This window comes from Megascapheus bottae, chromosome 5 (assembly GCF_031878675.1).
Source record: "Megascapheus bottae isolate mThoBot1 chromosome 5, mThoBot2.hap1, whole genome shotgun sequence".
Taxonomy (NCBI): domain Eukaryota; kingdom Metazoa; phylum Chordata; class Mammalia; order Rodentia; family Geomyidae; genus Megascapheus; species Megascapheus bottae.
This window is the reverse complement of record NC_143513.1, coordinates 66,948,550-66,962,070: the sequence shown is the minus strand read 5'-3', so window position 1 is coordinate 66,962,070 and position 13,521 is coordinate 66,948,550. Positions and strand designations below refer to the sequence as shown.

The 13,521-nt window shown below is 37.7% G+C and overlaps 1 protein-coding gene across 1 annotated transcript in view; it reads right to left on the bottom strand.

Annotated features, from left to right (window-relative positions):
- Snd1 (staphylococcal nuclease and tudor domain containing 1) overlaps window positions 1–13,521 on the bottom strand; it is a 450,499-nt gene that overhangs the window by 241,333 nt on the left and 195,645 nt on the right. The window contains exon 12 of the mRNA XM_090333252.1: window positions 4,571–4,671. Within this exon, the coding sequence (XP_090189378.1) occupies window positions 4,571–4,671 (101 nt within the window). The remainder of the gene's footprint in view (window positions 1–4,570; window positions 4,672–13,521) is intronic.

The window sequence follows — 13,521 nt, the reverse complement described above, 5'->3', positions numbered from 1 at the left end:
GAGAGCTAAGAGAAAGACTTCTCACCATGACTTAACTAATCAAACCAAGAGGGAGGGAAATGGACCCAGCATCTCTCAGGGCTCAGACAAAGGAACTTTGATACTCAGCTGGGGTCTCAGCTGTCATTAACTCTTCTTTCTTCCCTTTTATTTACTTTGTTTAGTTTCCTGCCTTTTTCTTCTTTAACAGCAGAGAAAAAGAACCCATCCTGGATGGTATCACTACTGTTGCTTTTCCATAAGTCCATCTCCAGGTCATTCTTTTCCCTTTCCAAATATAGTTTGTACCACTCAAAACATCACAGATGGAAAGAATTAGGGTAACATCCTGGTAATATTGTATTCTCTAGTCTTCCAGGGATGAGGAATAAGTGTTATATATAAATACTGACATTGTAAGTGTGAACAGATTTTCTTCTCATACATTTCTTAGAAAATTTGATATGCAGAAAGACATACGCAATGACTTAATAGATTATATGGGTTTGCCAAAGTGGAGCTCAAAGTAATTGGGAAGTCCAGTACAGGGAAAGGTCACTCCGAAAACCTCACTCTTCAAGAAGGCTCTGGCAAGAATGAAAGAATGAGATTTTAATCACTGCAGCTAATTACATAGAAGACTAAATCACAAGAAGAGTTATTTAAGTGTCTTAAATACAATAAAAAGTAATTAACAAGAAGCGCCATCTTGACAGCTCCATGTCACAAACCAAGCCTAAAAAGATCAGCTAATTCCCAACCCGGGAGCCAGAGAATGAAAACCACCTCAAGGTTTGATCATTTTATTTTTTATTTAAACTGTTTTGATTAAGCGATAACAACTCTTGCCAACTCCATGGTGAAGTTAATCAAGAAAAAACTTTAAATCTATTAGAGGAATGATGAACCTTGTTTCCATTGATTCCTCAGAGGGCAAAATAAAGAGCTGAAGCCTGTGTCACACCAGCAAGGCCCCACACCAGGGTCCTGAGAGCTGCCTCACATGAATCAAGTGTTTAGAAGGATCTACTGAGCCCTTCTGGGCATACAGACAATTCACACACTTTGCATGTGAAATACATCTAAAATCTGCTTTCAAACAGCCCTCTGCAAGACACCATCTCATCTGCCTGTTTCTGCTCATTCCCCTGAAATCAACAACTTCAAAGGAGTTCTTCTAGCCATATCAGCCAGTTACTATTATTTTTAACAAGAGAAAAATCAAGAGGGGAAGGGCAGGTCTAAACGCAGGTATGTAAATATTCAGATTATGACAGATTTCATTAGACTCTGGTTTTTTTTTTTTAAATTACACACTATTTATGAGCTGGAGCAAGGCCCACCTTTCAGACAGACAATGAACATTACACAATCCTTACTGCACAACCTGATCATGCCATCAGTGGACATGAAGCCTATGAGGGACACTCAACACGAAAGGCCCATGGCCCCAAGCCACAGAACCATTCACTTTGTCCCCAAATCTAGTTTATATTGGTTGCACTTGTTAATTATATACCTCACTATATAATGTATTAGTCACTGAAATATAAGCCTGCAAAGTTCATAAAGTAGATCTGCATTCTTAAAAAAAAGTTTGATCAAGGGGGCTGGGAGTGTGGCCTAGTGGTAGAGTGCCTGCCTAGCATGCATGAAGACCCGGTTTCGATTCCTCAGTACCACATACATAGAAGAAGCCAGAAATGGTGAGGTGGCTCAGGGTAGAACACTAGCCTTGAGGAAAGCCCAAGGACAGTGCTCAGGCCCAGAGGTCAAGCCCAGGACTGGCCAAAAAAAAAAGTTTGATCAAGAAAAAAAAAAGAATGGCTTTACAATGGCTGCAAAAGAAAGAGTAGTGCAATTATAACAAATGAACAGATATAAGTTTCAGAAATATTATTTCTTAGTCCTAATTCCAAAGAGATTTTGCAGTTCACTCGGATTATCAAATAGAAGATCCATGCTGCCTATATATAAGAGATTCACAAACAAAGGTACATTTTTATGCTTAAAGAATCCCTCTCCATCCAATAGTTTTGAGTAACTAACTCTTCAAGTCATAAGGCTTTTCATATAACTTGGTTTACCTCCTACAATGTCATTTGAAGATATTTTTAAAGTAAACTCAGAAAAGATACACAAGAGTAATACCAAAACAAAGGTAAAGTAAATGGAAGCTCGCAATCAAGTTAGAACACAAGAATTACATCATCAGGGATACTTGATGATATACCTTTGCCACCTAGCATTCGTGACCAAATACGATCACTTACAAGATCTATAGATTAGGTTTAAATATAAATCCCCCGAGATACTTAAGAGCACTTTGCAATATAGCTAGCAAATTATTTATTTATTTTGCCAGTCTTGGGGCTTGAACTTAGGGTCTGAGCACTGTCCTTGGACTTCTCAAGACTAGAGCTTTACCACTTGAGCCAAAACACCACTTCTGGCTTTTTGTGTGTGTCTGTGAAAGTCCTGGTCTTGTCCTTGGACTTATTCAAGGCTAGAGCTCTACCACTTGAGCCTCAACACCATTTCCAGCTTATTTTCTATGTACGTGGTACCAAGGAATTGAACCCGGGTCTTCGTGTATTCTAGCACTAGGCCAAACTCCAGGTCCCACCATTTGCTGCATACCAGAGTCACAAAGGAATTAAAGATGACAAAATTCAGCTTCTAGGAAGACAAAAGTTGAGGAAGGGATGACTTCAATAATATTAATAACTTTAAATATCTACAGTTATGTAACAAACACAAAGATCAAATAAGTGATCCAATTAAAAGGGGGCAAATGATTAGAGCAGACATTTCTCAAAAGGGATTAAGATGGCCAGCAGAACTAGGAAAAACTATTCATCACAATTTTCCAGCAAAAAAATGCAAAACAAAACCAGAATGAAACCCAGGTACTGCCAAAAAGGCAACAAGTACCAACTATTATGTGGAGGAAAAGGAATCTCAGATACTGCTGCTAGGAGCTTAATGTCCATCCAAGTAAAAATAGATGTACCTGCACGTCAGAGGTGAGTGCCACAGGCCACAGCCACATCCTCAGGAAAATTTTCTTGAAACCAGCTATTTCAAATTATCCTAAAAGTTTAAGAATCCCATAAAAAATATTCCCCAGATATCTGCTTTTACCTTGGTAGTTACAAAATGAGATAATTCACCCTAATGGAGTGCTAAATAAACGGTGGTGAATACCATCAGCCAAAAGTAAAGACGTGAAACTGTTTCCCCAGTAATTTGACAGCAGGAGCAGCGATCTACAGAGTTAACTCCCAGATTCTGTCAATGCAATTTTTTAATACAGGAAATATAAATATAAACATCTGAGCTCATTCTGGTAGAGAAGTATATATCCAGCTCCTAAGATGTGGTAATAAAGGCAGTAATAAATCATTATTGCAAGTTATACAGATAGACTAATGACCAGAACATGTCCTAGTTTTTCATATTTCTAAAATATTCATTATCTGATTTGTCAGAGACTGGCTTCTCACAAACCCTGTTGTCTGTGATGGTGTGAAGGTAATGATATCAAATGCCTACATTGAACTCCTCTTGGCAAAATGAAACCTCCAATTGTGTCAACATTAACTACAATAATAAATATAGCAGTGGGAACTGGCTAAGAATAGTCATTTCCAAATGTAGAGATAAGAATGCAGGGGAAGAGGCTCCTGCTTGATCTGAGTTTCCAGAAGCTAAACAACTACAAGCTTAACAACTGCATCCTTTCAGAGGCTGGCATAGCATACAAGTATTTTTCCTAAGGGGCCTCACTATGGTTTCAATAAAACAATCCCTATTTTGATAAGGGAAAGATCTATTCTTTTCTGCCCTTCCACTGTGCCCTCTTAAAATAAGAAAAATACCAGTCTGGCAACAAATATCATTTAAGACTGTTAAATAGAGAACAAAACAATTACTATGCTGGTATATTTTATGCAAAGTAAGAACTGCTACCAGGGACTGACTGATTGTTTTAATATTTATTGTGGAAGCTTAGCCCAGCAGGCTTCCTCCTTCCCCTGTCAGATTGCTCCCTTCAGAGATTCTGTTCAACCAGGCTACCAAGAGACCTTGGCACACATAACTATGGCACAGCTAGAACTTCAGCGACTCTATCATCAACTGGCTACAGTCCTCTATTGCAATGAATATGTCCAGCTAATCTCTATACGTCTTCTATTTTTTTCCTCCTCTTCTCCTTCCAACCCTTCTCTTTCATCTACAACTCAAATTCCTACACTAATATACAGAGAATCTTTTTAACTAATTTTGGGTAGTACCTAGGGCCAGCATGATATGCAATAAATAGAATTATTAAGAGTAATAATGTGTACTTCATGGAGCCAAGCACACAGAGCTCAATAAATCTTAAATAACATCGATAATGAAAGTATATGATTAGCTAATGAGTAATTATAAAGTACTTTGCAAATCTAGAGTGTTACACGGGCACATAATTATAAACCATTGGGTTAAGAGAAAGCAAAGCAGAGAGAAAAGAGAGACTTGATTAAGTAGAGAACTCTTAGCTACTTCAGATGAAGGCTGAATCCCTGCAAGGTAGACCACTTACATTCCTCCAATGGTGACAGTGGCACAGGTACGCTCTGAAAAGGCAGGCACTGTTTCTGTGGCAGGGCTGGCCGGTCTAATGTAGTCCACCGTCACATTGACCTGGAGATAAAAGAATCAGAGGAATTAGAGCTGGAAGTTTGCAATGCATTTTATTAGCAATCACATATGCTTACTCACTTGTGAAAGATCTTTAATATTAAAAAAAAAAAAAAAAAAGCTGGGCACCAGTGACTCCTGCCTATTATCCTAGTTACTCAGGAAGATGAGCTCTGGGGATTGTGGTTCAAGGCCAGCCCAGGCAAAAAAAAGTCTGTGAGACTCTTATATGCAATTTATTGCCAGGAAACCAGAAGTGGAACTGTGGCTCAAGTGGTAGAGGTGAAGAGCTTAGGGATAGTGCCCAGGCCCAGAGTTCAAGCCCACCATCTACACCCCCTCCCCAAAGTAAGATGCAGGGTAAACATTTGTAGATGACCGAGGCTAAGGGTTAGTTTCCCAAAATGCACAATAAACTAAAACTCAATGTTAAAAAAATTAGTTCAAAAGAAAGAAAGAGGAGGGAGGGAGGGAGGGAGGGAGGCAGGCAGGCCTGAACAGGTCAGAAAGAACAAACACATTCCACATCATATGCATCAAGGGAACTACTAACTTAAATATAAAATATGGATGTTCAGTTGGAAGAGTGTGGTAACAATAGCAAAGACCCAGGTTCCATTTCCATCACCTCAAAACAATTTTGGAAGGAGTAACTAATTTAAACATCACTACAGGTATGAGCCACCAGCACCAAAGTCTCTCTCCTAAATAAATACATCTTCACTTCTTACCACCCAGCATAAAGACAGCATAGCACCAAGTAAACAAACAACAACAACAAAAACCCTCAAGCATAGTGCCCAACCTTGAGTTTAAACTTATTTTTTTTAAAAATCCAATTATCAGAAAACATACACAAATCACATTTTAGAAGCCAAAACAAAGCTATATCAAAGGCCAGGCTAATTAGGGGCTGAAGTCAAATCTTCCTTTTAAAAACAAAATAAGACAATTGAAAGATGACCCCTATAATCATATATCTACACCAATATTGCAATTGGGTCTTACCAACTTCTTTAGCACTAAAGAGATGGGTAAATAGAGAAACATAATCCAACAGGGGGGATTGACCAACTGTTACCTCCATTGAAGTGCTTTAGCAGTTTCTTGGCATACTGGCCAGAGTTTAACAGAAGCTGTGGACAGCGCAGGCCAGACACAGCTGCACAGAAGACCTTGAGTGACTCAAATGCCTGGGAGAAGTATCCCCAATGTCTAAATTGATACATTTGGAACTCTGCTCAGAACTCTGCTCAGTCAAGGCCTTAGGGCTAACCTGCAGAAGCTGGAAGACGCTGAGAACGCAACAAGAGACCTGGAGTCAGGCCAAGAACCACAGAGGCAATCATAAGTGTGAGCTAAGTTCAAGGGTGGCCAAACCATGGAATGCAAAGTATCTCAGGGGCAAGTTTAAATAGGGCATAGCCACAGGGCATCATCCAATTTAGGGCTCTGAGTGGGAATATAACAAATATGTGGAGATGACGAAAGTCCACATATCCTTGTATTTTCACACAATCCATCTAATGAGCTCAAGCCCTCAATTGTATTAGAAGAGGAAAAGGAAAAGTCATCCTGCTTAAAAATAAACTACGTGAATCTCAAGGTTACCTTGTACCTCCCAATGCCAAGCCAGATCCTCAGCCACTGATGAGTGGGGGAGGGGGCAGACCACAGCTATTCAGTGTAAACACTACAACTCTATGCATCAGTAGTGATAATAGCAAGCTAAAAGTAAACATGTGTACATCATCTAGGCCAAGGAGCATGTCCCCAAACTGTATTCCAAAGAAATCCATAAGAAGACAAGACAAACAAAGCAAAACAAACAAATCCAAACAGAAACAAAAAATACCCCCCAAACTAAAAAACCTTACAACTTTAATCTTCAATAACCACAGAAACAACAACTACATTAATTTGCCAATTAATTATTTCCAATATCAAGAGAAAGAGAATTGCAAATGAGTCCAAGATTAAAGAGCTCTTTATGGATACAACATTATTAAAGAATAATCTCAAATACAAATGAGGCCCTGAGAATAGCACATAGCCAAGACACACACCTGCAGGCAAGTATGACAAACCAGGAATTAAAGTCAATGTGTAATTAGCATTCATGTCCCTCTCCTGCGGATTCTAAGACCTGTTCCTCTACCTTGCAGTTTTTCATCTCTAGATATTCATCACTGATCTGTCAATCACTTTGAAAGAAGACGAAGTTAAAACAGCTTCAATTAAAATGACTAGGAATCTTGGTAATGTCTGCCTTAAAAAAATGATAATGTGAATTTAGGTTTTCTGAGTATGTCCATATGGCCTGGCATGAGTTAAAGAACAGACATTAATTATACACAGGTGGTCCGCTGTTCTCAAGCAAAGATGCTCCTGAAATATTTGGTATGCAAGTATTTTACATATGTGACCAAAAGGTTATACAACTGACCCAGAATCTCATACCTGTTTATAGTAATGACCACATGGAGCCTGGGCTCCTGCTAGGTTCTACTTGTCTCTTACAAATGACTCATATAGCATCACTGAGTCTTATTTTTTCCTCATCTGACAAAGGAGAGCACCAGACTGGAGATTTATGGTTTCATCTCATGGTAGAATTATAAAAGATAATTTTGCCACACAAGATACACTATATCTCCTTGAATCTTTGTAAATTCCTCTTTGCATTTATTATAATTAAAAAATTGATTGCATATGCCAGAAGAGAGGAGATTTCTTTTATTCACTGAAAGATCCTGCATTGGGCTTGCAAAGTAGAAGGTAAATATTTATTGCATGAATGAACTAGGGACTTTTTCAAACATAAAATTCTGAAGGATACATTTGGAATGAGGAGGTTAGGCATTTTTAGGGCTGTTATCTGATTCTGCTCTTTCATGTATCAAAAATGTAGTTATTTCAACTGTAGGTATGGTAATGGAAGATTGGAATAGAAGAAATATACATAAATTTGTGATAAAACCCTCATGCTAAATAAAAGCAGCATTATGAAAGATTAAGGAAGCAAAAATATACATTGTAGTATTTTATCGCTAAATTTTTTTCTTCAAGAGAATCTCAAAGAAAAGAAAGGATAGTAGGCACTATGATTCATCCTTGGTTCATTAAGATGACAACTTTTTTTGTTGTTTTAAATCAATCGTGGGGCTTGTACTCTGGGCCTGGGCGCTATCTATGAGTGCTTTAGCTCAAGGCTAGCAGTCTACCACTTGAGCTACAGCTCCACTTCCGGTTTTCTGGTGGTTAATTGGAAATAAGAGTCTCAAGGACTTTCATGCCCAGGCTGGTTTTGAATGGTGATCTTCAGATCTCAGCCTCCTGCATAGCTAGGATTATAGGTGTAAACCATGGATACCCAGCCTCAACTGGAGTCTTTTATAATCCAGTCTGTCTCTTGTAAGGCCTAGGAACAGTTTAGTATAATAAAACTGCTTTGAACCACATTTAAGAAATTCTCTATATATTCCTTATATAGGGTACAATAATAGTCTATGTATATTTTTTATACTAGTTACTAATAAATATCAAATCACTAAGGGATCTGAATAGACTTTGATGCCATGAACATAATTAAGTAGGCAAAATGTAAACTAGCTAAACTTTAAAGAAATACACAGAAAAGCAACTATCTAATGACAACATTTCCATGTCATAGCCAGATATAAGTTCTAATAAAAATAATGCTATTATGAGAAGCTATTTTGCATAATTGCCATAATATCCCACCTATTATTCCACATAGCCAATCATAAATTCAGAGAGCTGTAATAAATACTCTGCCTCAAGAAATAAACTCTTTTATGACCTATGACCTTTGATGACAGAATTTTGGGTCATTATGGAAAACCTATGTGTACACCTGACACAGAGAAGAAATACCAGCTGGGCCTAAATCTAACTGGTGCCGCCCAAAACTAAAACACATTGAAGAGTTTACACATCATAGGGGAGACTATAGACAGGGGAGAACCAGGATGCCGAATGTTGCTTCTGGTGATCCCACAGAACAGCTGCTGCCCAAATTTGGAAAAGTCACCTAGTCTCTCTGTGCTTCCTTGTAAGACAGACAGCTGTGCCTACCTTACCATGCTGGAGGAAAGCATTAACATCGGCAAGGTATTTGGAACAAAATATGAATCTAGGTATGCTTCATGCAAGTGTCATTTATTTTTGATTAACTAATTTTCTTACAATGGTGCCTGGCACAGAGGAAGTGCTAAATAGGTATGCATAGAGTAAATAAACAAATACACCCACACATAAGCATAAATAAGATACATGTTGACTTAAATCATTACACTCCTGAAATCATTAGAAAGACTCAATTAAATATACTTTTCTCCTTAAGGAATCACAGCAAACAAGACTATGTACCTCATACATATTCATCCTAACATAGAGATAAGTTGAGTTTATTCTAAAGAATGATATACTACTTGGTATTTATTTAGATGTTTTATAGATTAATTCTGAGGGGAACCAGTTATTGGATATTTTATTTACTGAAGATAATTGAAGTGAGTGTGGTGAATGATCTCAATTACAGGTTAACTAATGAGACACATTCTGGGCAGAATACTTCTTGTACTGAAAAATGAGGAAGACAATGGACATCAGAAAAAGCCCTTGTTTCTATGTGCTTTGGACTTAGTATATCCTTACACATAATGCGCTCATTCAGTGTTTAAATTATATATTCTTCATCCTTTCTCCTTACTAAAAGTACCTTACATAATTATTCTAAAAATATAAGAGTGACGGATATTTTCAAAAATTTTCAAGCACCTGTCAATTATCCACTCATCTAAATGTGGAAGAGCTCCAAAACTAATTTGTTATGGACAGGGCCTGTGGGTCATGTCTCTGGGCATGCTCTCAGCTTACCACCCAGCAAAGTGACCCACTCAGATTTTAAGTACCTGCAAAGATACGCAAGCTCACAAGACACATTCAATGTTCCCTACTTGTAAGAAGCATTGAGAGGGAGGAATACACTGAGCATCACCAATGAAAGCCATATGTTTATATGGGTTTCTTAGTAGCCACAAAGATAATTTATACATTATAACCAATAATAATATAAAATCAATATTCAATAGGTATTTGGTACCAAGTTTTTAATTTTGGAAACACAGCACATGTCAATTTGAACAACACCCAGTGATGGTCTGGACAATTTCATACTCTTCATTCCCAACATATCTCCTACAAATGTGAGTGCCTTCTCGTTCTTTCATCGTGTGCTCTGGTTCTAACTTCCTCTTTGTTTTTCTCTTGTCAACTCTTATTGACGTATATTTTATAGATACTGTGAATACTCAAAGCAAGGATGACAAAATATGGTATGAGAGATGAGAGAAAAAACTAAAATGTTTATCTTTTGTTTTCTTTTTGATAATACCTGACTACACTGGAAAAATGTGCCACATACATTTTCAGTTCCAAGAAACAATTTCTGATGACAGAATAAACTTGTACACAGACAGGAAAAAAAAATCCTCTGGTAATAGAACTACTATTGTGAAACAATTCTATTCAATGGGGGTTTGGTTGGTTTTTATTTTTTGTTATGTTGGGGATAAAACCCAGGGAGAGACTTGAACATGCTGATGCTGAACTAGTGCTCTATCACGGTAAGCCATAGCTCTGAATCAATAGTAAGATGATATGCTTTCACTACCATTTACTAATTCCATAGTTGGATATTAAAACTAACTCATGGTTTGTCAACCTAATTCTAGAAATATTTACCTTGTCTTTTAAAATTTACTTTTGTAGACAGATGGTGACTAGATGTTTCTTAGTTAATAATTAAGGCTTCTATTTGACGGTGAGTACTATTTCGAAACAACTACTTGTTTTTATAAAATTTTGTAACTACGAAAAAGCTGGTTTATTTGTTCTATTTATTCAGTTTTGTTGAACCCTGATTTCTTACATTAAAACAACTTTTATATTCATCTTCTCTCACCCCCCCACCCTACACACACACACACACACACACACACACACACACACACACACACATTTTATGTTAGAAGCCGTGCAAGAATTAAAGCATATAAACCAGTGTTTCTGGGCTACCTCTACAATTCAGGCTAAATGTATTCTGGAACATCCCCATCCAAATCACTGTAATTAGGTGCTAAGGCTGGTTGTTTATTTGCATGTATTCTTGCTGCTCTCCCATCTTCAATCACCCTTCCCACCCCCACCACAGTCAGAACTATTTTTAAGGACATTTCATTTTCATCAATGGAGTGGTAGCCTACAGTGCTTATAAACTTTCACAAATCCAGTCATTTTTCTTATATGATTTTAAAAATAAAAGTAAGTTTCTCAAGTCAGTCCAATGCCCCAATAGTTAGATAAACAGATGCTTTTATCTATTTTAAAGAGAGAGGTAAAATACAGTTTAATACAGAGTGAGAAGAAATGTTTTATTGTCCCTACCTGATATTAGACACTCATTTAAATGGACATCATTGCTCACTGATAAACCACCAGTTTGGTAAATATTTAATTAGAAGCATGTACAAGCATAAAATCCAAAACATTACTGTAAAACATTTTATGTAAGGGGATATTACAGACTGGCCAACATTTCTAGAAGTAGTGATAACAATGTGACAAGGAACATAACAACAGGACCAGAAAAGATACTGTACTTCTAATTGTGGGGCAAATAATAGGCACACACACACACAACTAAAAATAAATAAATAACAGGGAAATACAGTTTTAACAACTATAAATATTTAGATTTAATCTGGTGGAGACCTTAAAGAAAAAATAAACGTCACTATTTGAAAATAACTTAATAGCCACCAAGGTTTACATTAAAACCTCTTGATTCTTCAATTCTTATAACCCTACAAGTATATTTAAGGAGAGTTTATGTTAAAGTTCTGGTTTCTCACTTGTTATTATGTCACTGGCATAACGCATATTAACACCTACTTATAATACCACAATGTTTGTCCCTAAGGTGAAATGTTAAAGGTCTCAGAACAGTGACCAAGAACTGTCTCTGTGCCCCATGCACCTGTCTGCTTTCTCCTTGTCACAGAGACGAGTTACTCACTGAACTCTCCTCCAGAGGACTGGAACTCTAGGGTGGGTCCTTTTTCTCTTCTCCAGTGTCAAACAAAGTCATCTGTATCCAAAATTTCCAAGGTCACCAGCAGTCAGGAAAAATTAAACCACTTTGTCCAGAAGTGTCCCTGGAGGAGTTCTAGCCACATACATAGTATGAAAACATGGAGACACAATGCCTTTGTGAAAAATACACACAAAGTCACCCCAACTTTAAAGCAGCAGTAATAAATGGGGAAAGAAAGCTTCTCACTAAGAAATGAATAAAAAGAAAAGGTTGTATTACATTTTCTCTATAAGTATATGACATTAGCAATGTTTCCATTAATAAAGAAGCCAAATTGAGAAATTTAAGTAATAAATGTGAGAGTATTCAACCAGCTAGGAGTTTCAGTAAATTGCAACAGTTCTGCTAGATATTACTGGGGGAATAAAGTCAGTGTGGGAAAGCTACCTGCACTCAGCATGGTACAGAGCACTCACTCAAGCAGACCCACTGACTAACACTGAGAAGTCATTAAGACAAGGGATTATACATTCACATGAAGTCAACTCAAAACGGACGGTAAATGGTGAATTGGTGTATCTTTTTTTTTTTTTTTTTTTTGCTGCCAGTCCTGGGCTTGAGCTCAGGGCCTGAGCACTGTCCTTGGACTTTCTCAAGGCTAGAGCTCTACCACTTGAGCCTCAGCACCACTTCCAGCTTTTTTCTATGTATGTGGTACCAAGGAATCGAACCTGGGTCTTTGTGCATGCTACGCAAGCACTTTAACCACTAGGCCAAACTCCCAGCCCCATGAATTGGTGTATCTTGACCTCAAAGAACAATTATGACAAAAACTGCAATCATTTTTCTGGAATGCCTACCAAAGACACATAGAATAGTCCATCTGAGCAAATCTAATGTACGTATGTTAAAAACCCATGTTAATTAACACACAAACATGAGCGACAAAGTAAAACAGGCTCTATAGGAGGAAGGGGGTATCCGTGGTAGGAGAAAAGCTAATAGAAAAAGTGAATGTCTGCCTGCTTGAAATAATAATAATAAAACTTATTTGTTTTATTGTACTGAATGGATTTAGAGTGAGGGATAGAAAGAGAAGATGTGAGGCTGGCTGACATACACCAGCATATAATTCACAATGAAATTTCCCCTATACATCAACAGGTGCTGATAAAAAAAAAGAATAGCCTAATAATGCATCTCTTTGCATATAAATTATCATCACCATTGTGGCTAAGAAATAATTCCAGCCAGGCTCATGCCTGTAATCCTAGCTACGCAGAAGGCTGAAATTTGAGGATCATAGTTCACTGCCAGCCTGGGCAGAAATGTCCCACAATCGACAAGAAAGAAAAGTGGGGAGGAGAGGGTAGATAATTTCAATATACTTGGGTGGCAAAACATGGGTCTTTCCTTTTCTTGTGGTGTTGGGATCTAAACTAAGGCCTCAACTTGGTAGGTTAAGAGCGCCACCACTAAGCATCATCTCCAGCCTGAAATGGGCCTTTTATTTGGGGGTAGACTTAGCACTTCCCCTTTGATCTCAATCAGAACATGAGAGCACCTGAGGCCAGGTTTCTTGACCAAAGGCACAGAGTGCAGAGCACCCTGCACCAAATCTGTGTCCGCTTAGAAATTCAGCTCTCTGACTAGGAGCCACACTTCTATCATATACACTACTCAACCACAAACACACATGCATATTTAGAAAGCTGGTAGTTATCACTCTGTTA